At 42.8% G+C, this 26,589-nt stretch overlaps 5 protein-coding genes across 6 annotated transcripts; all 5 read right to left on the bottom strand.

Moving 5' to 3' along the window:
• Nucleotides 1–341: 341 nt before the first annotated feature.
• Nucleotides 342–9,246, bottom strand: LOC133664461 (ribosyldihydronicotinamide dehydrogenase [quinone]-like). Of its 2 annotated transcripts, XM_062069100.1 has the most exons (7): nt 9,205–9,246; nt 8,964–9,128; nt 7,716–7,846; nt 7,544–7,657; nt 7,367–7,468; nt 7,183–7,303; nt 342–562 (listed from the first exon to the last, which is right to left on the bottom strand). In XM_062069100.1, exons 1-7 carry the CDS (start codon nt 9,206–9,208, stop codon nt 387–389), a joined length of 813 nt encoding a protein of 270 aa, XP_061925084.1. In that variant the 5' UTR covers nt 9,209–9,246; the 3' UTR covers nt 342–386. The 2 variants fall into 2 exon arrangements, with proteins under 2 accessions (XP_061925084.1, XP_061925083.1); XM_062069099.1 differs by lacking the exons at nt 7,183–7,303; nt 7,367–7,468; nt 7,544–7,657; ... (1 more) ...; nt 8,964–9,128; nt 9,205–9,246 and adding exons at nt 747–848; nt 924–1,037; nt 1,094–1,224; nt 3,739–3,903; nt 3,979–4,031 and having other exon boundaries at nt 342–683.
• Nucleotides 9,247–10,640: 1,394 nt separating this feature from the next.
• Nucleotides 10,641–12,686, bottom strand: LOC133664460 (ribosyldihydronicotinamide dehydrogenase [quinone]-like). The gene is made up of 6 exons (XM_062069097.1): nt 12,597–12,686; nt 12,357–12,521; nt 11,402–11,532; nt 11,217–11,330; nt 11,049–11,150; nt 10,641–10,984 (listed from the first exon to the last, which is right to left on the bottom strand). Exons 1-6 carry the CDS (start codon nt 12,598–12,600, stop codon nt 10,688–10,690), a joined length of 813 nt encoding a protein of 270 aa, XP_061925081.1. The 5' UTR covers nt 12,601–12,686; the 3' UTR covers nt 10,641–10,687.
• A 2,356-nt stretch (nt 12,687–15,042) lies between these two features.
• On the bottom strand, nt 15,043–17,323 carry LOC133665275 (ribosyldihydronicotinamide dehydrogenase [quinone]-like). Its single transcript, XM_062070526.1, has 6 exons — nt 17,271–17,323; nt 17,031–17,195; nt 15,802–15,932; nt 15,630–15,743; nt 15,453–15,554; nt 15,043–15,389 (listed from the first exon to the last, which is right to left on the bottom strand). The coding sequence occupies exons 1-6, from the start codon at nt 17,272–17,274 to the stop codon at nt 15,093–15,095; spliced, it is 813 nt and encodes a 270-aa protein (XP_061926510.1). The 5' UTR covers nt 17,275–17,323; the 3' UTR covers nt 15,043–15,092.
• Nucleotides 17,324–19,720: 2,397 nt separating this feature from the next.
• On the bottom strand, nt 19,721–21,743 carry LOC133664455 (ribosyldihydronicotinamide dehydrogenase [quinone]-like). The gene is made up of 6 exons (XM_062069094.1): nt 21,619–21,743; nt 21,373–21,537; nt 20,483–20,613; nt 20,303–20,416; nt 20,126–20,227; nt 19,721–20,062 (listed from the first exon to the last, which is right to left on the bottom strand). The coding sequence occupies exons 1-6, from the start codon at nt 21,713–21,715 to the stop codon at nt 19,766–19,768; spliced, it is 906 nt and encodes a 301-aa protein (XP_061925078.1). The 5' UTR covers nt 21,716–21,743; the 3' UTR covers nt 19,721–19,765.
• A 1,627-nt stretch (nt 21,744–23,370) lies between these two features.
• Nucleotides 23,371–25,363, bottom strand: LOC133664458 (ribosyldihydronicotinamide dehydrogenase [quinone]-like). Its single transcript, XM_062069096.1, has 6 exons — nt 25,318–25,363; nt 25,078–25,242; nt 24,129–24,259; nt 23,949–24,062; nt 23,772–23,873; nt 23,371–23,708 (listed from the first exon to the last, which is right to left on the bottom strand). The coding sequence occupies exons 1-6, from the start codon at nt 25,319–25,321 to the stop codon at nt 23,412–23,414; spliced, it is 813 nt and encodes a 270-aa protein (XP_061925080.1). The 5' UTR covers nt 25,322–25,363; the 3' UTR covers nt 23,371–23,411.
• Nucleotides 25,364–26,589: the final 1,226 nt, after the last annotated feature.

Raw genomic sequence — 26,589 nt, 5'->3', positions numbered from 1 at the left:
CCTCGTGTGTGAATGTTGTCTGCGTTGGCACTAAAATGAAGTGGCGACTTGTCCAGAGTACAGCTGGGATAGGCTCCAACATGATCAAGTGAATATTTACAAGTTTTATCTAAAATCATATTCGGACCACTTTATTTTATTGGCAGTTTTAAAAACAAAATGCCATGTTTAAGAGTCAAATTCCAGATTTGTGCATGTTTTAAAGTGTTGTGTTTCCAATTGCACAAAAGTTCCCAAACAAGTACTAAGGCTTAGAGAATTAGGCCCTGGTGTTGGGATCTGAACAGAAGGCACCAACAGCTTCAATTTGCAATAATTCAGTACAAATTTCCAGAGTCATCTTAAAGAGGCAGGCTGCTTTTATTTTGTAGACAGGGTATCAAAGTTCAAACTCCAGCCCTCATCTGGTTGGGTGGCACACGTTTCCCCAGGTGGGTTCCTACAGTGAGGCCAAACTCCTGGCATGCATGTTTCTCCTGGACCTCAGGCTTCAGCTGGAAGCCCTTGTCGCCATCAAAACAGTCCATGGGAGTGAAGGCTAGCGGGGCCTCATCCCGGAGACCTTGAAGTCGTGCACGCCACGCCTCCAGCATGGCGGTGCGCTCCTCCTGGGATACGCGAGACGGAGCCCAGAAGATCTGAGGTGCCAGCACTTGGAAGCCGCAGTAGTGCAGGATGCCATTCTGCAGAAATATACATGTTTAGTGTTTCTAGGTAGTCATTGAACATGACATGTGGTGTCATACCTGAAGTGGCCAGAGGGTGACGTTCATGTCTCCATTGATGCCATCAGCACTGAACATGGACTCATGGGAGCCAGTGGTGAAAGACAGCACAACCTTCTTGGTCTGAAGAACAAAGGTTATTCTACAACATACTGTACATCAAAAATATTTACTGCTTTTCTTCAAGTTCAAGCTCACCTTGAAGAGTCCCTGGCTGTATCGCTTGTCATCAGAGTAGGCGTATCCAAGCGTGAGCACACGGTCCATCCAGCCCTTCAGGATAGCAGGAAGGCTGAACCAGTACATGGGGAACTGAAAACATTGGATGTAGTCAGGTTAAGACATCACAGATTGCCTTCAAACTATACCTGAAAGATGACTAGATCAGCCTCGGTGAGTTTACGTTGCTCTTCTACGAGGTCATCCGACAGTTGTCCTTCCTCCCACGCCACTTTGGTCTCCTCAGCATAACAGAAGTGCTCAGGATTCTTGACCTCACCTAAACCACATTACTGATTACAAAAGGCAAAGGGAGACTATAGCATGTCTACCTTATTCAACATGTTTATAGTCCATGCAGAGTAGTGACAAAATTCCAGAATTGGTTTATAATTTAGATTTAGCTGAATCACTTTGGTACACCAGGTGACCGACAAGCATACGTGCGTAACAAAAACAAAACAAAAAAAAAAGTAATGTGAAAACATGTTAAGCTTAATGGCAGCCATCTTTGTAGGATTTGATCATTTGTATGAATGAAAATAAAGGTCAAACCCATTGAGAGCACCACTAATATCATTTAAGTGCCTCGGACTGGAAGTCTCTGCAGAGATTGGAGAGGACGGCGGAAAAGATAATCAGGACTCCTCTTCTTCCTCCCTCACAAAAAGCCGCTGCCTGACCAGGGCTCAGGGAATCTAGAGACTCCTCCCACCCCCACCAAGGACTGTTTTCATTGCTAGACTCTGGAAAGAGGTTCTGCAGCCCCCGTAGCAGAACCTCCAGGTTCTGTAACAGCTTCTTCCCTCAAGCCATAAGACTCTTGAACACATCATAATCCCTCAATTACCCCCAAAACAGAAACTCGCTGGAATATGAAGACAATATAGCATACATCCATAAACATGACTGCATATGCAAAAGTGCAATATATTTATCTGTACACTAAATCTATATCTGCATCGTATTGCTCTTTTATTCTGCACTACAACAAGCTAATACATTGTTCTTATGTGCATTGTAGAGTTCAAATTTGAATGACAATAAATGGAAGTCTAAGTCTCTTAAAGGCCTACTGAAACCCACTACTACCGACCACGCAGTCTGATAGTTTATATATCAATGATGCAATCTTAACATTATAACACATGCCAATACGGCCGGGTTAACTTATAAAGTGACATTTTAAATTTGCCGCTAAACTTCCGGTTCGAAACGCCTCTGAGGATGACGTATGCGCGTGACGTAGACCGGGGAACACGGGTATGCCTTCCACATTGAAGCCAATACGAAAAAGCTCTGTTTTCATTTCATAATTCCACAGTATTCTGGACATCTGTGTTCGTGAATCTGTTGCAATCATGTTCATTGCATTATGGAGAAAGAAGCTGAGCAAGCAAAGAAGAAAGTTGTCAGTGCGAAATGGACGTATTTTTCGAACGAAGTCAGCAACAACAGTACACAGCCGGCGCTTCTTTGTTTACATTCCCGAAAGATGCAGTCAAGATGGAAGAACTCGGATAACAGAGACTAACCAGGAGGACTTTTGACTTCGATACACAGACGCCTGTAGAGAACTGGGACAACACAGACTCTTACCAGGATTACTTTGATTTGGATGACAAAGACGCAGACGTGCTACTGTGAGTATGCAGCTTTGGCTTCTAAACATTTGATCGCTTGACCGTATGTGCGCAACTTTTTTTTGTGTATGTACGTAACTTTTTTTAAATATATAAGCTTTATGAACCTTGGGTTAGGTGAACGGTCTTTTGGGCTGAGTGATTGTGTGTGTTGATCAGGTGTTTGAATTGTATTGGCGTGTTCTATGGAGCTAGGAGCTAGCATAGGAGCTAGCATAGGAGCTAGGAGTTAGCATAACAAAGACGTAGGTGTTTTTATGCAGGATTAATTTGTGTCATATTAAATATAAGCCTGGTTGTGTTGTGGCTAATAGAGTAAATATATGTCTTGTGTTTATTTACTGTTTTAGTCATTCCCAGCTGAATACCAGGTACCGTGAGTATGCAGCCTTGGCTGCTAAACATTTGATAGCTTGACCGTATGTGCGCGTCACGTACGTAACTTTTTAAAAATATATAAGCTTTATGAACCTTGGGTTAGGTGAACGGTCTTTTGGGCTGATTGATTGTGTGTGTTGACCAGGTGTTTGAATTGTATTGGCGTGTTCTATGAAGCTAGGAGCTAGCAGAGGAGCTAGGAGCTAGCATAAACACGTAGGTGTTTTTATGCAGGATTAATTTGTGGCATATTAAATATAAGCCTGGTTGTGTTGTGGCTAATAGAGTATATATATGTCTTGTGTTTATTTACTGTTGTAGTCATTCCCAGCTGAATATCAGGTCACCCCCGGCTCTCACAGCATCTTCCCTACCTGAATAGCTTCAACTCCCCACTAGTCCTTCACTTGCACTTTACTCATCCACAAATCTTTCATCCTCGCTCAAATTAATGGGGAAATTGTCGCTTTCTCGGTCCGAATCTCTCTCACTTTATGCGGCCATCATTGTAAACAATAGGGAACTTTGCGTATATGTTCAACTGACTATGTCACGCTACTTCCGGTAGGGGCAACCCTTTTTTTTTAATCAGATACCAAAAGTTGCAATCTTTATCGTCGTTCTATACTAAATCCTTTCAACAAAAATATGGCAATATCGCGAAATGATCAAGTATGACACATAGAATAGATCTGCTATCCCCGTTTAAATAAAAAAAATTCATTTCAGTAGGCCTTTAAGTTGTGTGGTATTAGTGCACATAGATGTTTCACCATTGATGTCCTCAGCTGTTGCAGTGGCTTTAAACTTCATGGCATAAAGATCAGACACTTGCACCGTGCAGTCCTGAGCGGTCAAAGCCTTCTCGGCGACATCTTTGGCCGCACAATTGAAGGAGCCAGGGCTCTGGTGGGCGTACACGATGAGCACCTTTGATGCTGTCAACACAAGTACGGGAGAAGACGCAGTAGGAAGTTTGCAGGTAGCAACAAGATGTGACACATACAACTTACCCATTTCTGAAGTCAGCACACAAAGTACACAACAATGTTGGGGCTGAGGTGAGTTGAGGAACAAACTGGGAGGTAACTTTATACCAAACAGCCTCATTAGTTCATTGGTTGTCACACAGGTGCCTGCAATTAGCAAATAAGGCCATTGGCCAATCAGATTACTCTATGATTGGGGTGTCCAAACTTTTTCCGCCTGGGGCCACATACTGAAAAATGAAATTATTTGTATATCTTTGAGCTATTTGTTCATAAACCAATCAAAAGTGTATGTAAATTATAGGGCTGTGAATCCTTAGGCACCCCATGATTCCATTCGATTCTTGGAGGTAGCGATTTGTTTCCGAATCGATTCTCGATTTAAAACGATTCCCAGTTCAAAATCAATACTTTCTTAATAGCACTTGGTGCCAGTTCTATGATTAACTACATTCCTCCATGAAATTGATAATCAGCTCTGATTCGTTTCAGTATTACTTCAAAGAAAACTGGTTTTGTTTAATAAAATTCTACCCAAGCATTTAATAAAGTAAAATACGAATAACGAAACGAGAAGTATCACAAATTGTGGGCATCTACATCAACAATACGATTTGCCCAAGTGTCTGGACAGGACTAATGAAAAAAATATATATATGTATGTATTTGATCAAGTTTGTTTTCATTATATACTGTATGACAACCTATTTATAAATACAATAATCAACATTGAATTACTGACAACTGGCCACCTAATAAAAATGAACCTTTTTTAGGTGAACTTTAATTTGACCATCTCTAAACATTTGATCATGGATATTCATCCTCTGCTCAAAAGACCTAACCTCGATCCTGACCTCATGGTAAACTACCGACCGGTCTCCCACCTTCCGTTTATTTCTAAAATTCTCGAAAAAATTGTTGCACAGCAGCTAAATGAACACTTAGTGACTAACAATCTCTGTGAACCTTTTCAATCCGGTTTCAGGGCAAATCACTCTACGGAGACAGCCCTCGCAAAAATGACTAATGATCTATTGCTAACGATGGATTCTGATGCGTCATCTATGTTGCTGCTTCTTGATCTTAGCGCCTCTTTCGATACCGTCGATCATAATATTTTATTAGAGCGTATCAAAACACGTATTGGTATGTCAGACTTAGCCTTGTCTTGGTTTAACTCTTATCTTACTGACAGGATGCAGTGCGTCTCCCATAACAATGTGACCTCGGACTATGTCAAGGTAACGTGCGGAGTTCCCCAGGGTTCGGTTCTTGGCCCTGCACTCTTTAGTATTTACATGCTGCCGCTGGGTGACATCATACGCAAGTACGGTGTTAGCTTTCACTGTTATGCTGATGACACTCAACTCTACATGCCCCTAAAGCTGACCAACACGCCGGACTGTAGTCAGCTGGAGGCGTGTCTTAATGAAATTAAACAATGGATGTCCGCTAACTTTTTGCAACTCAACGCTAAGAAAACGGAAATGCTGATTATCGGTCCTGCTAGACACCAACATCTATTTAATAATACCACCTTAACATTTGACAACCAAACAATTAAACAAGGAGACTCGGTAAAGAATCTGGGTATTATCTTCGACCCAACTCTCTCGTTTGAGTCACACATTAAGAGTGTTACTAAAACGGCCTTCTTTCATCTCCGTAATATCGCTAAAATTCGTTCCATCTTGTCCACTAGCGACGCTGAGATCATTATTCATGCGTTCGTTACGTCTCGATTACTGTAACGTTTTATTTTCGGGCCTCCCTATGTCTAGCATTAAAAGATTACAGTTGGTACAAAATGCGGCTGCTAGACTTTTGACAAAAACAAGAAAGTTTGATCATATTACGCCTATACTGGCTCACCTGCACTGGCTTCCTGTGCACTTAAGATGCGACTTTAAGGTTTTACTACTTACGTATAAAATATTACACGGTTTAGCTCCAGCCTATCTCGCCGATTGTATTGTACCATATGTCCCGACAAGAAATCTGCGTTCAAAGAACTCCGGCTTATTAGTGATTCCCAGAGCCAAAAAAAAGTCTGCGGGCTATAGAGCGTTTTCTATTCGGGCTCCAGTACTCTGGAACAGTTAGAGATGCTACCTCAGTAGAAGCATTTAAGTCCCATCTTAAAACTCATTTGTATAATCTAGCCTTTAAATAGACCCCCCCTTTTTTAGACCAGTTGATCTGCCGTTTCTTTTCTTCTCTCCTCTTCTCCCCTGTCCCTTGCGAGGGGGAGTTGCATAGGTCCGGTGGCCATGGATCAAGTGCTGGCTGTCCAGAGTCGGGACCCCGGGTGGACCACTAGCCTGTGCATCGGTTGGGGACATCTCTGCGCTGCTGACCCGTCTCCGCTCGGGATGGTTTCCTGTTGGCCCCGCTGTGGACTGGACTTTCGCTGATGTGTTGGATCCACTGTGGACTGGACTTTCACAATGTTATGTCAGACCCACTCGACATCCGTTGCTTTCGGTCTCCCCTAGAGGGGGGGGTTACCCACATATGCGGTCCTCTCCAAGGTTTCTCATAGTCATTCACCGACGTCCCACTGGGGTGAGTTTTTCCTTGCCCGTATGTGGGCTCTGTACCGAGGATGTCGTTGTGGCTTGTACAGCCCTTTGAGACACTTGTGATTTAGGGCTATATAAATAAACATTGATTGATTGAAATGTTCAATGTTGCACAACTTGTTCTCTAAGCGTCTAAATGGCAAAATTTACAAAATGTATTTTTCTTTTAATTTTGTGACATCTCCAGCACCCCCGTGACAATTAAAAGGGACAAGCAGTAAAAAATGGATGGATGGATTTCCAGTCGCTTTAGCTCTGTTGCAACCTACAAACAAGGGCCTTGATATGGGGGGGGTAAGTAGGGATGTGGTCCCAAACAAGTACTAAGGCTTAGAGAATTAGGCCCTGGTGTTGGGATCTGAACAGAAGGCACCAATAGCTTCAATTTGCAATAATTCAGTACAGATTTCCAGAGTCATCTTAAAGAGGCAGGCTGCTTTTATCCAGTAGAGACAGGGTATCAAAGTTCAAACTCCAGCCCTCATCTGGTTGGGTGGCACACGTTTCCCCAGGTGGGTTCCTACAGTGAGGCCAAACTCCTGGCATGCATGTTTCTCCTGGACCTCAGGCTTCAGCTGGAAGCCCTTGTCACCATCAAAACAGTCCATGGGAGTGAAGGCTAGCGGGGCCTCATCCCGGAGACCTTGAAGTCGTGCACGCCACGCCTCCAGCATGGCGGTGCGCTCCTCCTGGGAGACGCGAGACGGAGCCCAGAAGATCTGAGGTGCCAGCACTTGGAAGCCGCAGTAGTGCAGGATGCCATTCTGCAGAAATATACACGTTTAGTGTTTCTAGGTGGTCATTGAACATGACATGTGGTGTCATACCTGAAGTGGCCAGAGGGTGACATTAATGTCTCCATTGATGCCATCAGCACTGAACATGGACTCATGGGAGCCAGTGGTGAAAGACAGCACAACCTTCTTGGTCTGAAGAACAAAGGTTATTCTACAACATACTGTACATCAAAAATATTTACTGCTTTTCTTCAAGTTCAAGCTCACCTTGAAGAGTCCCTGGCTGTATCGCTTGTCATCAGAGTAGGCGTATCCAAGCGTGAGCACACGGTCCATCCAGCCCTTCAGGATAGCAGGAAGGCTGAACCAGTACATGGGGAACTGAAAACATTGGATGTAGTCAGGTTAACAGACATCACAGATTTCCTTCAAACTATACCTGAAAGATGACTAGATCAGCCTCAGTGAGTTTACGTTGCTCCTCTACGATGTCGGCCGACAGTTTTCCTTCCTCCCACGCCACTTTGGTCTCCTCAGCATAACAGAAGTGCTCAGGATTCTTGACCACACCTAAACCACATTACTGATTACAAGAGGCAAAGGGAGACCATAGCATGTCTACCTTATTCAACATGTTTATAGTCCATGCAGAGTAGTGACAAAATTCCAGAATTGGTTTATAATTTAGATTTAGCTGAATCACTTTGGTACACCAGGTGACCGACAAGCACACGTGCGTAACAAAAAAAAAAAAAAAAAATGTAATTTGAAAACATGTAATGGCAGCCATCTTTGTAGGATTTGATCATTTGTATGAATGAAAATAAAAAGGTCAAACCCATTGGGGGCACCATTAATTTAGGGGACGGCGTGGCGAAGTTGGTAGCGTGGCCGTGCCAGCAATCGGAGGGTTGCTGGTTACTGGGGTTCAATCCCCACCTTCTACCATCCTAGTCACGTCCGTTGTGTCCTTGGGCAAGACACTTCACCCTTGCTCCTGATGGCTGCTGGTTAGCGCCTTGCATGGCAGCTCCTGCCATCAGTGTGTGAATGTGTGTGTGAATGGGTGAATGTGGAAATACTGTCAAAGCGCTTTGAGTACCTTGAAGGTAGAAAAGCGCTATACAAGTATAACCCATTTATCATTTATCATTAATATCATTTAAGTGCCTCAGACTGGAAGTCTCTGCAGAGATAGGAGAGGACGGCGGAAAAGATAATCAGGACTCCTCTTCCTCCTTCCTCACAAAAAGCCGCTGCCTGACCAGGGCTCAGGGAATCTAGAGACTCCTCCCACCCCCACCAAGGACTGTTTTCACTGCTGGACTCTAGAAAGAGGTTCCACAGCCTCCGTAGCAGAACCTGCAGGTTCTGCAACAGCTTCTTCCCTCAAGCCATGAGACTCTTGAACGCATCATAATCCCTCAATTACCCCCAAAATGGCTTAACTTGCTGGAATATGAAGACAATATAACATACATCCATAAACGTGGATGCATATGAAAAAGTGCAATATATTTATCTGTACAGTAATCTATATCTGCACATTGCTATTTTATCCTGCACTACAACAAGCTAATGCAACACAATTGTTTTTATCTGCACTGTAGAGTTCAAATTTGAATGACAACAAACGGAAGTCTAAGTCTCTTTAGTTGTGTAGTATAAGTGCACATAGATGTTTCACCATTGATGTCCTCAGCTGTTGCAGTGGCTTTAAACTTCATGGCATAAAGATCAGACACTTGCACCGTGCAGTCCTGAGCGGTCAAAGCCTTCTCGGCGACATCTTTGGCCGCACAATTGAAGGAGCCAGGGCTCTGGTGGGCGTACACGATGAGCACCTTTGATGCTGTCAACACAAGAACGGGAGAAGAACGCAGTAGGAAGTTTGCAGGTAGCAACAAGATGTGACACATACAACTTACCCATTTCTGAAGTCAGCACACAAAGTACACAACAATGTTGGGGCTGAGGTGAGTTGAGGAACAAACTGGGAGGTAACTTTATACCAAACAGCCTCATTAGTTCATTGGTTGTCACACAGGTGCCTGCAATTAGCAAATAAGGCCATTGGCCAATCAGATTACTCTATGATTGGGGTGTCCAAACTTTTTCCACCTGGGGCCACATACTGAAAAATGAAATTATTTGTATATCTTTGAGCTATTTGTTCATAAACCAATCAAAAGTGTATGTAAATTATAGGGCTGTGAATCCTTAGGCACCCCATGATTCCATTCGATTCTTGGAGGTAGCGATTTGTTTCCGAATCGATTCTCGATTTAAAACGATTCCCAGTTCAAAATCAATACTTTCTTAATAGCACTTGGTGCCAGTTCTATGATTAACTACATTCCTCCATGAAATTGATAATCAGCTCTGATTCGTTTCAGTATTACTTCAAAGAAAACTGGTTTTGTTTAATAAAATTCTACCCAAGCATTTAATAAAGTAAAATACGAATAACGAAACGAGAAGTATCACAAATTGTGGGCATCTACATCAATACGATTTGCCCAAGTGTCTGGACAGGACTAATGAAAAAAATGTATGTATATGATCAAGTTTATGTTTTCATTATATACTGTATGACAACCTATTTATAAATACAATAAACATTGAATTGCTGACAACTGGCCACCTAATAAAAATGAACCTTTTTTAGGTGAACTTTAATTTGACCATCTCTAAACATTTGATCATGGATATTCAAATGTTCAATGTTGCACAACTTGTTCTCTAAGCGTCGAAATGGCAAAATTTACAAAAGGTCTTCTTTTAATTTTGTGACATCTCCAGCACCCCCGTGACCTTAAAAGGGACAAGCAGTAAAAAATGGATGGATGGATTTCCAGTCGCTTTAGCTCTGTTGCTACCTCCAAACAAGGTCCTTGATATGGGGGTGTAAGTAGGGATGTGGTACCAGGCCCCCCTACCACTGGGCTTTTGTCAAGTTTCAAGAGTTTCTATTTAAATATGTACACGCACCTGGGGATAGGCAACACTAAATGGGCAGCCGTGTGTGAATGTTTTCTGCGTTGGCACTAAAATGAAGTGACGACTTGTCCAGAGTACAGCTGGGATAGGCTCCAAAACTTGATCAAGTGAATATTGACAAGTTTTATCTAAAATCATATTCGGACCACTTTATTTTAATGGCAGTTTTAAAAACAAAATGTCATGTTTAAGAGTCAAAATCCAGATTTGTGCATGTTTTAAAGTGTTAGTTGTGTTTCCAATTGCACAAAAGTTCCCAAACAAGTACTAAGGCTTAGAGAATTAGGTCCTGGTGTTGAGATCTGAACAGAAGGCACCAATAGCTTCAATTTGCAATAATTCAGTACACATTTCCAGCGTCATCTTAAAGAGGCAGGCTGCTTTTATTCAGTAGAGACAGGGTATCAAAGTTCAAACTCCAGCCCTCATCTGGTTGGGTGGCACACGTTTCCCCAGGTGGGTTCCTACAGTGAGGCCAAACTCCTGGCATGCATGTTTCTCCTGGACCTCAGGCTTCAGCTGGAAGCCCTTTTCACCATCAAAACAGTCCATGGGAGTGAAGGCTAGCGGGGCCTCATCCCAGAGACCTTGAAGTCGTGCACGCCACGCCTCCAGCATGGCGGTGCGCTCCTCCTGGGAGACACGAGACGGAGCCCAGAAGATCTGAGGTGCCAGCACTTGGAAGCCACAGTAGTGCAGGATGCCATTCTGCAGGAATATACATGTTTAGTGTTTCTAGGTGGTCATTGAACACAACATGTTGATGTCATACCTGAAGTGGCCAGAGGGTGACGTTCATGTCTCCATTGATGCCATCAGCACTGAACATGGACTCATGGGAGCCAGTGGTGAAAGACAGCACAACCTTCTTGGTCTGAAGAACAGTGGTTATTTTTACAACATGTTAAAAATTGTTGCTTTTCTTCAAGTTTAAGCTCACCTTGAAGAGTCCCTGGCTGTATCGCTTGTCATCAGAGTAGGCGTATCCAAGCGTGAGCACACGGTCCATCCAGCCCTTCAGGATAGCAGGAAGGCTGAACCAGTACATGGGGAACTGAAAACATTGGATGTAGTCAGGTTAACAGACACTTGTTAAAACATCACTGATGGCACTTCAAACTATACCTGAAAGATGACGAGATCAGCCTCGGTGAGTTTACGTTGCTCCTCTACGAGGTCATCCGACAGTTTTCCTTCCTGCCACGCCACTTTGGTTTCCTCAGCATAACAGAAGTGCTCAGGATTCTTGACCACACCTAAAACACATTACTGATTACAAGAGGCAAAGGGAGACCATACCATTTACCTTATTCAACATGTTTATAGTCAATGCAGAGTACTGACAAAATAGCAGATTTAGTTTATAATTTAGATTTAGCTGAATCACTTTGGTACACCAGATGACCAACAAGCACACTTGCATAACAAAAAAAAAGTAATTCAAAAGCATGTTTTGCTTAATGGCAGCCATCTTTGTAGGATTTGATAGTTTGTATGAATGAAAATAAGGTCAAACCCATTGGGGGCACCACTAATATCATTTAAGTGCCTCAGACTGGAAGTCTCTGCAGAGATTGGTGAGGACAGGGAAAAAGATAATCAGGACTCATCTTCCTCCTGTCCAGGAAATCGCAAAAAGCCGCTGCCTGACCAGGGCTCAGAAAATCTGTAGAGACTCCTCCCACCCCCACCAAGGACTGTGTTCACTGCTGCACTCTAGAAAGAGGTTATGCAGCCCCCGTAGCAGAACCTCCAGGTTCTGCAACAGCTTCTTCCCTCAAGCCATAAGACTTTTGAATGCATCATAATCCCTCAATTACCCCAAAACAGATCAACTCGCTGGAATATAAAGACTACATAACATACATCCATAAACATGGATGCATATGCAAAAGTGTAATATAGTTATCCGTACAGTAATATAATTATTTATTCATATCTGCACCTCATTGCTCTTTTATCCTGCACTACAACAAGCTAATACATGTTCTTATCTGCACTGTAGAGTTCAAATTTTAATGACAATAAATGGAAGTCTAAGTCTTAAATTGTGTGGTATAAGTGCACATAGATGTTTCACCATTGATGTCCTCAGCTGTTGCAGTGGCTTTAAACTTCATGGCATAAAGATCAGACACTTGCACCGTGCAGTCCTGAGCGGTCAAAGCCTTCTCGGCGACATCTTTGGCCGCACAATTGAAGGAGCCAGGGCTCTGGTGGGCGTACACGATGAGCACCTTTGATGCTGTCAACACAAGAACGGGAGAAGACGCAGTAGGAAGTTTGCAGGTAGCGACAAGACGTGACACATACAACTTACCCATTTCTGAAGTCAGCACACAAAGTACACAACGATGTTGGGGCTGAGGTGAGTTGAGGAACAAACTGGGAGGTAACTTTATACCAAACAGCCTCATTAGTTCATTGGTTGTCACACAGGTGCCTGCAATTAGCAAATAAGACCATTGGCCAATCAGATTACTCTATGATTGGGGTGTCCAAACTTTTTCCACCTGGGGCCACATACTGAAAAATGAAATTATTTGTATATCTTTGAGCTATTTGTTCATAAACCAATCAAAAGTGTATGTAAATTATAGGGCTGTGAATCCTTAGGCACCCCATGATTCCATTCGATTCTTGGAGGTAGCGATTTGTTTCCGAATCGATTCTCGATTTAAAACGATTCCCAGTTCAAAATCAATACTTTCTTAATAGCACTTGGTGCCAGTTCTATGATTAACTACATTCCTCCATGAAATTGATAATCAGCTCGGATTCGTTTCAGTATTGCTTCAAAGAAAACTGGTTTTGTTTAATAAAATTCTACCCAAGCATTTAATAAAGTCAAATACGAATAACGAAACGAGAAGTATCACAAATTGTGGGCATCTACATCAACAATACGATTTGCCCAAGTGTCTGGACAGGACTAATGAAAAAAATATATATATGTATATGATCAAGTTTATGTTTTCATTATATACTGTATGACAACCTATTTATAAATACAATAATCAACATTGAATTACTGACAACTGGCCACCTAATAAAAATGAACCTTTTTTAGGTGAACTTTAATTTGACCATCTCTAAACATTTGATCATGGATATTCAAATGTTCAATGTTGCACAACTTGTTCTCTAAGCGTCTAAATGGCAAAATTTACAAAATGTCTTTTTCTTTTAATTTTGTGACATCTCCAGCACCCCCGTGACAATTAAAAGGGACAAGCAGTAAAAAATGGATGGATGGATTTCCAGTCTCTTTAGCTCTGTTGCAACCTACAAACAAGGGCCTTGATATGGAGGGGGTAAGTAGGGATGTGGTACCAGGCCCCCCTACCACTGGGCTTTTGTCAAGTTTCAAGAGTTTCTACTTAAAGATGTACACGCTAGTGATGGGTCCGGCAACACAGATGCATCGGCGCATGCGTCGAGCTCATAGAGCGATACCCTGTGTCGGTGCGCGCACCGCTTTTAGAAAGTCACGTGACCGATCATGAGCTGCTTTGGTCACATGACCGATACGCGAACTGTATCGCACTGATGCCTCCTCCTCTGTGCCCTGTGAGCAACGTTCCCTCTAAGGTGCGCGCCTGCGCGATTGCGCACTGCTCAAGCGTCCTCTGCGCCGCACAGCAAATATATGCTGCGCACCAAATCAAACCCATCTGAATTCTAAACAAAATAAACACATTTATTCTGTGTAATTTTGAAATGCCACTTTGAGTGACAGTGACAACAAGCGGCCCGAACGGTGTTCGTCAACAAATGGTAAATGGGTTGTACTTGTATAGCGCTTTTCTACTTTTCTAAGGAACTCAAAGCGCTTTAACACTATTTCCACACGCATACCACTAAGCCACTGGTGCGTTTATGGCCACACAAAAAGTTGGACAACTCAAACACCACACAAAGTTACACTATGACTCCTCAGTCATACGTGTGCTTATTTTTCTGTCATTTATTATTAATGTTAATTTATTGATATTAATCATGGAATGCTGTTACTAGAGAAAGGTACAGGAATGACGGCGTGGCGAAGTTGGTAGAGTGGCCGTGCCAGCTATCGGAGGGTTGCTGCACTGGGGTTCAATCCCCACCTTCTACCATCCTAGTCACGATACATGTTCACATTATTTGACTATCTAAAAAAGATAAAAATATATTTTTATGTAAAGATATGAAATAATCCTAAATGAAATACAATGACTTGGTTTATATTATTGTATATACTAGGTCATAAAATCAGTGTCAGTTGAGTCGGTCCATAGGTTGCCTGTAGGGATTTTTAATGTCCAGCAAATGTCAGTATTTAGTGACAGTATCAATACAGTTTTGCAATGTGTCGAAACGCTTCATGACGCCTCAACCCATCACTAGTACACGCACCTGGGGATAGGCTTATTGGCAACACTAAATGGGCCCTCGTGTGTGAATGTTGTCTGCGTTGGCACTAAAATGAGGTGGCGACTTGTCCAGAGTACAGCTGGGATGGGCTCCAAAACTTGATCAAGTGAATATTGACAAGTTTTATCTAAAATCATATTCGGACCACTTATTGGCGGTTTTAAAAACAAAATGCCATGTTTAAGAGTCAAAATCCAGATTTGTGCATGTTTTAAAGTGTTAGTTGTGTTTCCAATTGCACAAAAGTTCCAAAACAAAGTACTAAGGTTTAGAGAATTAGGCCCTGGTGTTGGGATCTGAACAGAAGGCACCAATAGCTTCAATTTGCAATAATTCAGTACAAATTTCCAGAGTCATCTTAAAGAGGCAGGCTGCTTTTATTTTGTAGACGGGGTATCAAAGTTCAAACTCCAGCCCTCATCTGGTTGGGTGGCACACGTTTCCCCAGGTGGGTTCCTACAGTGAGGCCAAACTCCTGGCATGCATGTTTCTCCTGGACCTCAGGCTTCAGCTGGAAGCCCTTGTCACCATCAAAACAGTCCATGGGAGTGAAGGCTAGCGGGGCCTCATCCCGGAGACCTTGAAGTCGTGCACGCCACGCCTCCAGCATGGCGGTGCGCTCCTCCTGGGAGACGCGAGATGGAGCCCAGAAGATCTGAGGTGCCAGCACTTGGAACCCGCAGTAGTGCAGGATGCCATTCTGCAGAAATATACATGTTTAGTGTTTCTAGGTGGTCATTGAACTTGACATGTGGTGTCATACCTGAAGTGGCCAGAGGGTGACGTTCATGTCTCCATTGATGCCATCAGCACTGAACATGGACTCATGGGAGCCAGTGGTGAAAGACAGCACAACCTTCTTGGTCTGAAGAACAAAGGTTATTCTACAACATACTGTACATCAAAAATAGTTACTGCTTTTCTTCAAGTTTAAGCTCACCTTGAAGAGTCCCTGGCTGTATCGCTTGTCATCAGAGTAGGCGTATCCAAGCGTGAGCACACGGTCCATCCAGCCCTTCAGGATAGCAGGAAGGCTGAACCAGTACATGGGGAACTGAAAACATTGGATGTAGTCAGGTTAACAGACATCACAGATTTCCTTCAAACTATACCTGAAAGATGACTAGATCAGCCTCGGTGAGTTTACGCTGCTCCTCTACGAGGTCATCCGACAGTTTTCCTTCCTCCCACGCCACTTTGGTCTCCTCAGCATAACAGAAGTGCTCAGGATTCTTGACCTCACCTAAAACACATTACTGATTACAAAAGGCAAAGGGAGACCATAGCATGTCTACCTTATTCAACATCTTTATAGTCCATGCAGAGTAGTGACAAAATTCCAGAATTGGTTTATAATTTAGATTTAGCTGAATCACTTTGGTACACCAGGTGACCGACAAGCACACGTGCGTAACAAAAAAAAAAAAAAAAAATGTAATTTGAAAACATGTAATGGCAGCCATCTTTGTAGGATTTTATCATTTGTATGAATGAAAATAAAAAGGTCAAACCCATTGGGGGCACCATTAATTTAGGGAACGGCGTGGCGAAGTTGGTAGAGTGGCCGTGCCAGCAATCAGAGGGTTGCTGGTTACTGGGGTTCAATCCCCACCTTCTACCATCCTAGTCACGTCCGTTGTGTCCTTGGGCAAGACACTTCACCCTTGCTCCTGATGGCTGCTGGTTAGCGCCTTGCATGGCAGCTCCCGCCATCAGTGTGTGTGTGAATGGGTGAATGTGGAAATACTGTCAAAGCGCTTTGAGTACCTTGAAGGTAGAAAAGCGCTATACAAGTATAACCCATTTATCATTTATTTATTATTTAAGTGCCTCAGACTGGAAGTCTCTGCAGAGATTGGAGAGGACGGCGGAAAAGATAATCAGGACTCCTCTTCCTCCTTCCTCACAAAAAGCCGCTGCCTGACCAGGGCTCAGGGAATCTAGAGACTCCTCCCACCCCCACCAAGGACTGTTTTCACTGCTGGACTCTAGAAAGAGGTTCCACAGCCTCCGTAGCAGAACCTGCAGGTTCTGCAACAGCTTCTTCCCTCAAGCCATGAGACTCTTGAACGCATCATAATCCCTCAATTACCCCCAAAATGGCTTAACTTGCTGGAATATGAAGACAATATAACATACATCCATAAACATGGATGCATATGAAAAAGTGCAATATATTTATCTGTACAGTAATCTGCACATTGCTATTTTATCCTGCACTACAACAAGCTAATGCAACACAATTGTTTTTATCTGCACTGTAGAGTTCAAATTTGAATGACAACAAATGGAAGTCTAAGTCTCTTAAGTTGTGTGGTATAAGTGCACATAGATGTTTCACCATTGATGTCCTCAGCTGTTGCAGTGGCTTTAAACTTCATGGCATAAAGATCAGACACTTGCACCGTGCAGTCCTGAGCGGTCAAAGCCTTCTCGGCGACATCTTTGGCCGCACAATTGAAGGAGCCAGGGCTCTGGTGGGCGTACACGATGAGCACCTTTGATGCTGTCAACACAAGAACGGGAGAAGACGCAGTAGGAAGTTTGCAGGTAGCGACAAGATGTGACACAGACAACTTACCCATTTCTGAAGTCAGCACACAAAGTACACAACGATGTTGGGGCTGAGTTGAGTTGAGGAACAAACTGGGAGGTAACTTTATACCAAACAGCCTCATTAGTTCATTGGTTGTCACACAGGTGCCTGCAATTAGCAAATAAGACCATTGGCCAATCAGATTACTCTATGATTGGGGTGTCCAAACTTTTTCCGCCTGGGGCCACATACTGAAAAATGAAATTATTTTGATATCTTTGAGCTATTTGTTCATAAACCAATCAAAAGTGTAGGGCTGTGAATCCTTAGGCACCCCATGATTCCATTCGATTCTTGGAGGTAGCGATTTGTTTCCGAATCGATTCTTGTTTCAAAACGATTCCCAGTTCAAAATCAACACTTTCTCAATAATACTTGGTGCCAGGTCTATGATTGACTACATTCCTCCATGAAATAGATAATCAGCTGTGATTCGTTTCAGTATTGCTTCAAAGAAAACTGGTTTTGTTTAATAAAATTCTACCCAAGCATTTAATAAAGTCAAATACGAATAACGAAACGAGAAGTATCACAAATTGTGGGCATCTACATCAACAATACGATTTGCCCAAGTGTCTGGACAGGACTATTGAAAAAAATATATGTATGTATGTATATGATCAAGTTTATGTTTTCATTATATACTGTATGACAAGAACATATATATAAATACAATAATAAACATTGAATTACTGACAACTGGCCACCTGATAAAAATAAACCTTTTTTAGGTTAACTTTATTTGACCATCTCTAAACATTTGATCATGGATATTCAAATGTTCAATGTTGCACAACTTGTTCTCTAAGGGTCTAAATGGCAAAATTTACAAAATGTATTTTTCTTTTAATTTTGTGACATCTCCAGAACCCCCGCAACCTTAAAAGGGACAAGCGGTAAAAAATGGATGGATGGATTTCCAGTCTCTTTAGCTCTGTTGCAACCTACAAACAAGGGCCTTGATATGGGGGGGGGGTAAGTAGGGATGTGGTACCAGGCCCCCCTACCACTGGGCTTTTGTCAAGTTTCAAGAGTTTCTATTTAAAGATGTACACGCTAGTGATGGGTCCGGCAACACAGATGCATCGGCGTATGCGTCGAGCTCACAGAGCGATACCCTGTGTCGGTGCGCCCACCGCTTTTAGAAAGTCACGTGACCGATCATGAGCTGCTTTGGTCACATGACCGATACGCGAACTGTATCGCACTGATGCCTCCTCCTCTGTGCCCTGTGAGCAACGTTCCCTCTAAGGTGCGCGCCTGCGCAATTGCGCACTGCTCAAGCGTCCTCTGCGCACAGCAAATATATGCCGCGCACCAAATCAAACCCATCTGAATTCTAAACAAAATAAACACATTTATTCTGTGTAATTTTGAAATGCCACTTTGAGTGACAGTGACAACAAGCGGCCCGAACGGTGTTAGTCAACAAATGGTAAATGGGTTGTACTTGTATAGCGCTTTTCTACTTTTCTAAGGAACTCAAAGCACTTTAACACTATTTCCACACGCATACCACTAAGCCACTGGTGCGTTTATGGCCACACAAAAAGTTGGACAACTCAAACACCACACAAAGTTACACTATGACTCCTCAGTCATACGTGTGCTTATTTTTCTGTCATTTATTATTAATGTTAATTTATTGATATTAATCATGGAATGCTGTTACTAGAGAAAGGTACAGGAATGACGGCGTGGCGAAGTTGGTAGAGTGGCCGTGCCAGCTATCGGAGGGTTGCTGCACTGGGGTTCAATCCCCACCTTCTACCATCCTAGTCACGATACATGTTCGCATTATTTGACTAAAAAAGATAATATATTTTTATGTAAAGATATGAAATAATCCTAAATGAAATACAATGACTTGGTTTATATTATTGTATATACTAGGTCATAAAATCAGTGTCAGTTGAGTCGGTCCATAGGTTGCCTGTAGGGATTTTTAATGTCCAGCAGATGTCAGTATTTAGTGACACAGTATCGACACAGTATCAATACAGTTTTGCAATGTGTCGAAACGCTTCATGACGCCTCATCAACCCATCACTAGTACACACACCTGGGGATAGGCTTATTGGCAACACTAAATGGGCCCTCGTGTGTGAATGTTGTCTGCGTTGGCACTAAAATGAAGTGGCAACTTGTCCAGAGTACAGCTGGGATGGGCTCCAAAACTTGATCAAGTGAATATTGACAAGATTTTATCTAAAATCATATTAGGACCACTTTTATTGGCAGTTTTAAAAACAAAATGCCATGTTTAAGAGTCAAAATCCAGATTTGTGCATGTTTTAAAGTGTTGTTTCCAATTGCACAAAAGTTCCAAAACAAAGTACTAAGGTTTAGAAAATTTAGATCCCAACACCAGGGCCTAACAGAAGGCACCAATAGCTTCAATTTGCAATAATTCAGTACACATTTCCAGCGTCATCTTAAAGAGGCAGGCTGCTTTTATTTTGTAGACAGGGTATCAAAGTTCAAACTCCAGCCCTCATCTGGTTGGGTGGCACACGTTTCCCCAGGTGGGTTCCTACAGTGAGGCCAAACTCCTGGCATGCATGTTTCTCCTGGACCTCAGGCTTCAGCTGGAAGCCCTTGTCACCATCAAAACAGTCCATGGGAGTGAAGGCTAGCGGGGCCTCATCCCGGAGACCTTGAAGTCGTGCACGCCACGCCTCCAGCATGGCGGTGCGCTCCTCCTGGGAGACGCGAGACGGAGCCCAGAAGATCTGAGGTGCCAGCACTTGGAAGCCACAGTAGTGCAGGATGCCATTCTGCAGAAATATACACGTTTAGTGTTTCTAGGTGGTCATTGAACATGACATGTGGTGTCATACCTGAAGTGGCCAGAGGGTGACATTAATGTCTCCATTGATGCCATCAGCACTGAACATGGACTCATGGGAGCCAGTGGTGAAAGACAGCACAACCTTCTTGGTCTGAAGAACAAAGGTTATTCTACAACATACTGTACATCAAAAATATTTACTGCTTTTCTTCAAGTTTAAGCTCACCCTGAAGAGTCCCTGGCTGTATCGCTTGTCATCAGAGTAGGCGTATCCAAGCGTGAGCACACGGTCCATCCAGCCCTTCAGGATAGCAGGAAGGCTGAACCAGTACATGGGGAACTGAAAACATTGGAAGTTGTCAGGTTGCAGACACTTAAGATGTCACTGATTGCCTTCAAACTATACCTGAAAGATGACGAGATCAGCCTCGGTGAGTTTACGTTGCTCCTCTACGATGTCGGCCGACAGTTTTCCTTCCTCCCACGCCACTTTGGTTTCCTCAGCATAACAGAAGTGCTCAGGATTCTTGACCTCGCCTAAAACACATTACTGATTACAAGAGGCAGAGGGAGACCATACCATTTTTACCTTATTCAACATTTGTATAGTCAATGTAGTGACAAAATTCCAGAATTAGTTCATAATTTAGAGACTCAGCTGAATCACTTTGGTACACCAGGTGACAGACAATCACATGTGCATAACAAAAAAAAAGGAAATTGAAAACATGTTTTGCTTAATGGCAGCCATCTTTGTAAGATTTGATCATTTGTATAAATGAAAATAAAGGTCAAACCCATTGAGGGCACCGCTAATATCATTTAAGTGCCTCAGACTGGAAGTCTCTGCAGAGATTGGTGAGGACAGTGAAAAGATCAGGACTCCTCTTCCTCCTATCCAGGAAATCGCAAAAAGACGCTGCCTGACCAGGGCACAAAATCTGTAGATGCTCCTCCCAACCCCACCAAGGACTGTTTTCACTGCTGGACCCTAGAAAGAGGTTTGGCAGCCTCTGTAGCAGAACCTGCAGGTTCTGCAACAGCTTCTTCCCTCAAGCCCCAAGACTCTTGAATGCATCATAATCCCTCAATTACCCCCAAAATGACTTAACTTGCTGGAATATAAAGACAATATAACATTCATCCGTAAACATGGATGCGTATTTTATCCCGCACTACAACGAGCTAATGCAACAAAATGTTCTTATCTGCACTGTAGAGTTCAAATTTGAATGACAATAAACAGAAGTCTAAGTCTCTTAAGTTGTGTGGTATAAGTGCACATAGATGTTTCACCATTGATGTCCTCAGCGGTTGCAGTGGCTTTAAACTTCATGGCATAAAGATCAGACACTTGCACCGTGCAGTCCTGAGCGGTCAAAGCCTTCTCGGCGACATCTTTGGCCGCACAATTGAAGGAGCCAGGGCTCTGGTGGGCGTACACGATGAGCACCTTTGATGCTGTCAACACAAGAACGGGAGAAGACGCAGTAGGAAGTTTGCAGGTAGCAACAAGACGTGACACATACAACTTGAACTTACCCATTTCTGAAGTCAGCACACAAAGTACACAACGATGTTGGGGCTGAGGTGAGTTGAGGAACAAACTGGGAGGTAACTTTATACCAAACAGCCTCATGAGTTCATTGGTTGTCACACAGGTGCCTGCAATTAGCAAATAAGACCATTGGCCAATCAGATTACTCTATGATTGGGGTGTCCAAACTTTTTCCACCTGGGGCCACATACTGAAAAATGAAATTATTTTGATATCTTTGAGCTATTTGTTCATAAACCAATCAAAAGTGTATGTAAATTATAGGGCTGTGAATCCTTAGGCACCCCATGATTCCATTCGATTCTTGGAGGTAGCGATTTGTTTCCGAATCGATTCTTGATTCAAAACGATTCCCAGTTCAAAATCAATACTTTCTTAACAACACTTGGTGCCAGTTCTAAGATTGACTACATTCCTCCATGAAATAGATAATCAGCTCTGATTCGTTTCAGTATTACTTCAAAGAAAACTGGTTTTGTTTAATAAAATTCTACCCAAGCATTTAATAAAGTCAAATACGAATAACGAAACGAGAAGTATCACAAATTGTGGGCATCTACATCAACAATACGATTTGCCCAAGTTTCTGGACAGGACTAATGAAAAAAATGTATGTATATGATCAAGTTTATGTTTTCATTATATACTGCATGACAAGAACATATGGGGCGGCGTGGCGAAGTTGGTAGAGTGGCCGTGCCAGCAATCGGAGGGTTGCTGGTTACTGGGGCTCAATCCCCACCTTCTACCATCCTAGTCACGTCCGTTGTGTCCTTGGGCAAGACACTTCACCCTTGCTCCTGATGGCTGCTGGTTAGCGCCTTGCATGGCAGCTCCCGCCATCAGTGTGTGAATGTGTGTGTGAATGGGTGAATGTGGAAATAGTGTCAAAGCGCTTTGAGTACCTTGAAGGTAGAAAAGCGCTATACAAGTATAACCCATTTATCATTTATTTATTTATAAATACAATAATAAACATTGAATTACTGACAACTGGCCACTTTATAAAGATGAACCTTTTTTAGGTAAACTTTATTCGACCATCTCTAAACATTTGATCATGGATATTGAAATGTTCAATGTTGCACAACTTGTTCTCTAAGGGTCTAAATGGCAAAATTTACAAAATGTATTTTTCTTTTAATTTTGTGACATCTCCAGCATCCCCGCGATCTTAAAAGGGACAAGCGGTAAAAAATAGATGGATGGCTTTCCAGTCTCTTTAGCTCTGTTGCAACCTACAAACAAGGGCCTTGATATGGGGGGGTAAGTAGGGATGTGGTACCAGGCCCCCCTACCACTGGGCTTTTGTCAAGTTTCAAGAGTTTCTATTTAAATATGTACACGCACCTGGGGATAGGCTGATTGGCAACACTAAATGGGCCCTCGTGTGTGAATGTTGTCTGCGTTGGCACTAAAATGAAGTGGCGACTTGTCCAGAGTACAGCTGGGATGGGCTCCAAAACATGATCAAGTGAATATTGACAAGTTTTATCTAAAATCATATTCAGACCACTTTATTTTAATGGCAGTTTCAAAAACAAAATGCCATGTTTAAGAGTCAAAATCCCGATTTGTGCATGTTTTAAAGTGTTAGTTGTGTTTCCAATTGCACAAAAGTTCCAAAACAAAGTACTAAGGTTTAGAGAATTAGGCCCTGGTGTTGGGATCTGAACAGAAGGCACCAATAGCTTCAATTTGCAATAATTCAGTACAAATTTCCAGAGTCATCTTAAAGAGTCAGGCTGCTTTTATTTTGTAGACAGGGTATCAAAGTTCAAACTCCAGCCCTCATCTGGTTGGGTGGCACACGTTTCCCCAGGTGGGTTCCTACAGTGAGGCCAAACTCCTGGCATGCATGTTTCTTCTGGACCTCAGGCTTCAGCTGGAAGCCCTTGTCACCATCAAAACAGTCCATGGGAGTGAAGGCTAGCGGGGCCTCATCCCGGAGACCTTGAAGTCGTGCACGCCACGCCTCCAGCATGGCGGTGCGCTCCTCCTGGGAGACACGAGACGGAGCCCAGAAGATCTGAGGTGCCAGCACTTGGAAGCCACAGTAGTGCAGGATGCCATTCTGCAGAAATATACATGTTTAGTGTTTCTAGGTAGTCATTGAACATGACATGTGGTGTCATACCTGAAGTGGCCAGAGGGTGACATTAATGTCTCCATTGATGCCATCAGCACTGAACATGGACTCATGGGAGCCAGTGGTGAAAGACAGCACAACCTTCTTGGTCTGAAGAACAAAGGTTATTCTACAACATACTGTACATCAAAAATATTTACTGCTTTTCTTCAAGTTCAAGCTCACCTTGAAGAGTCCCTGGCTGTATCGCTTGTCATCAGAGTAGGCGTATCCAAGCGTGAGCACACGGTCCATCCAGCCCTTCAGGATAGCAGGAAGGCTGAACCAGTACATGGGGAACTGAAAGCATTGGATTTTGTCAGGTTGCAGACACTTAAGATGTCACTGATTGCCTTCAAACTATACCTGAAAGATGACGAGATCAGCCTCGGTGAGTTTACGTTGCTCCTCTACGAGGTCATCCGACAGTTTTCCTTCCTCCCACGCCACTTTGGTCTCCTCAGCATAACAGAAGTGCTCAGGATTCTTGACCTCACCTAAAACAAATTACGGATTACAAAAGGCAAAGGGAGACCATAGCATGTCTACCTTATTCAACATGTTTATAGTCCATGCAGAGTAGTGACAAAATTCCAGAATTGGTTTATAATTTAGATTTAACTGAATCACTTTGGTACACCAGGTGACCGACAAGCATACGTGCGTAACAAAAAAACAAAACAAAAAAAAAATAATGTGAAAACATGTTAAGCTTAATGGCAGCCATCTTTGTAGGATTTGATCATTTCTATGAATGAAAATAAAGGTCAAACCCATTGAGGGCACCACTAATATCATTTAAGTGCCTCAGACTGGAAGTCTCTGCAGAGATTGGAGAGGACGGCGGAAAAGATAATCAGGACTCCTCTTCCTCCCTCACAAAAAGCCACTGCCTGACCAGGGCTCAGGAAATCTAGAGACTCCTCCCACCCCCACCAAGGACTGTTTTCATTGCTAGACTCTGGAAAGAGGTTCTGCAGCCCCCATAGTATAACCTCCAGGTTCTGTAACAGCTTCTTCCCTCAAGCCATAAGACCTTTGAACACATAATCCCTCAATTACCCCCAAAACAGAAACTCGCTGGAATATGAAGACAATATAGCATACATCCATAAACATGACTGCATATGCAAAAGTGCAATATGTTTATCTGTACAGTAAATCTATATCTGCATCGTATTGCTCTTTTATTCTGCACTACAACAAGCTAATACATTTTGTTCTTATGTGCACTGTAGAGTTCAAATTCGAATGACAATAAATGGAAGTCTAAGTCTCTTAAGTTGTGTAGTATAAGTGCACATAGATGTTTCACCATTGATGTCCTCAGCGGTTGCAGTGGCTTTAAACTTCATGGCATAAAGATCAGACACTTGCACCGTGCAGTCCTGAGCGGTCAAAGCCTTCTCGGCGACATCTTTGGCCGCACAATTGAAGGAGCCAGGGCTCTGGTGGGCGTACACGATGAGCACCTTTGATGCTGCCAACACAAGAACGGGAGAAGACGCAGTAGGAAGTTTGCAGGTAGCGACAAGATGTGACACAGACAACTTACCCATTTCTGAAGTCAGCACACAAAGTACACAACAATGTTGGGGCTGAGGCGAGTTGAGGAACAAACTGGGAGGTAACTTTATACCAAACAGCCTCATTAGTTCATTGGTTGTCACACAGGTGCCTGCAATTAGCAAATAATACCATTGGCCAATCAGATTACTCTATGAATGGGGTGTCCAAACTTTTTCCGCCTGGGGCCACATACTGAAAAATGAAATTATTTCGATATCTTTGAGCTATTTGTTCATAAACCAATCAAAAGTGTAGGGCTGTGAATCCTTAGGCACCCCATGATTCCATTCGATTCTTGGAGGTAGCGATTTGTTTCCGAATCGATTCTTGTTTCAAAACGATTCCCAGTTCAAAATCAATACTTTCTCAATAATACTTGGTGCCAGGTCTATGATTGACTACATTCCTCCATGAAATAGATAATCAGCTGTGATTAGTTTCAGTATTGCTTCAAAGAAAACTGGTTTTGTTTAATAAAATTCTACCCAAGCATTTAATAAAGTCAAATACGAATAACGAAACGAGAAGTATCACAAATTGTGGGCATCTACATCAACAATACGATTTGCCCAAGTGTCTGGACAGGACTATTGAAAAAAATATATGTATGTATGTATATGATCAAGTTTATGTTTTCATTATATACTGTATGACAAGAACATATATATAAATACAATAATAAACATTGAATTACTGACAACTGGCCACCTAATAAAAATAAACCTTTTTTAGGTTAACCTTATTTTACCATCTCTAAACATTTGATCATGGATATTGAAATGTTCAATGTTGCACAACTTGTTCTCTAAGGGTCTAAATGGCAAATTTTACAAAATGTATTTTTCTTTTAATTTTGTGACATCTCCAGCACCCCCGCGACCTTAAAAGGGACAAGCGGTAAAAAATGGATGGATGGATTTCCAGTCTCTTTAGCTCTGTTGCAACCTACAAACAAGGGCCTTGATATGGAGGGGGTAAGTAGGGATGTGGTACCAGGCCCCCCTACCACTGGGCTTTTGTCAAGTTTCAAGAGTTTCTATTTAAAGATGTACACGCTAGTGATGGGTCCGGCAACACAGATGCATCGGCGCATGCGTCGAGCTCATAGAGCGATACCCTATGTCGGTGCGCGCACCGCTTTTAGAAAGTCACGTGACCGATCATGAGCTGCTTTGGTCACATGACCGATACGCGAACTGTATCGCACTGATGCCTCCTCCTCTGTGCCCTGTGAGCAACGTTCCCTCTAAGGTGCGCG

Source organism: Entelurus aequoreus, linkage group LG14, assembly GCF_033978785.1.
Source record: "Entelurus aequoreus isolate RoL-2023_Sb linkage group LG14, RoL_Eaeq_v1.1, whole genome shotgun sequence".
Lineage (NCBI taxonomy): Eukaryota > Metazoa > Chordata > Actinopteri > Syngnathiformes > Syngnathidae > Entelurus > Entelurus aequoreus.
This window is presented reverse-complemented; position numbering and strand designations above follow the sequence as displayed.

Bases quoted from the DNA above. Each gene is read 5' to 3' on its own strand.
- LOC133665275 (XM_062070526.1), bottom strand. The intron at 15,744-15,801 runs GTATAGTTTGAA...CAATGTTTTCAG, and splicing joins CTGATCTAGTCATCTTTCAG to TTCCCCATGTACTGGTTCAG. The intron at 15,555-15,629 runs GTGAGCTTAAAC...TTTGTTCTTCAG, and splicing joins ACAGCCAGGGACTCTTCAAG to ACCAAGAAGGTTGTGCTGTC.
- LOC133664460 (XM_062069097.1), bottom strand. The intron at 11,331-11,401 runs GTATAGTTTGAA...CAATGTTTTCAG, and splicing joins CTGATCTCGTCATCTTTCAG to TTCCCCATGTACTGGTTCAG. The intron at 11,151-11,216 runs GTGAGCTTAAAC...ACTGTTCTTCAG, and splicing joins ACAGCCAGGGACTCTTCAAG to ACCAAGAAGGTTGTGCTGTC.
- LOC133664458 (XM_062069096.1), bottom strand. The intron at 24,260-25,077 runs GTGAAACATCTA...AATTTGTTTTAG, and splicing joins AACCGCTGAGGACATCAATG to GTGAGGTCAAGAATCCTGAG. The intron at 23,709-23,771 runs GTATGACACCAC...ATATTTCTGCAG, and splicing joins TCACCCTCTGGCCACTTCAG to AATGGCATCCTGCACTACTG.
- LOC133664455 (XM_062069094.1), bottom strand. From the start codon at position 21,715: ATGAGGCTGTTTGGTATAAAGTTACCTCCCAGTTTGTTCCTCAACTCA. The intron at 20,417-20,482 runs GTATAGTTTGAA...CAATGTTTTCAG, and splicing joins CTGATCTCGTCATCTTTCAG to TTCCCCATGTACTGGTTCAG. The intron at 20,228-20,302 runs GTGAGCTTAAAC...TTTGTTCTTCAG, and splicing joins ACAGCCAGGGACTCTTCAGG to ACCAAGAAGGTTGTGCTGTC.
- LOC133664461 (XM_062069100.1), bottom strand. The intron at 7,658-7,715 runs GTATAGTTTGAA...CAATGTTTTCAG, and splicing joins CTGATCTAGTCATCTTTCAG to TTCCCCATGTACTGGTTCAG. The intron at 7,469-7,543 runs GTGAGCTTGAAC...TTTGTTCTTCAG, and splicing joins ACAGCCAGGGACTCTTCAAG to ACCAAGAAGGTTGTGCTGTC.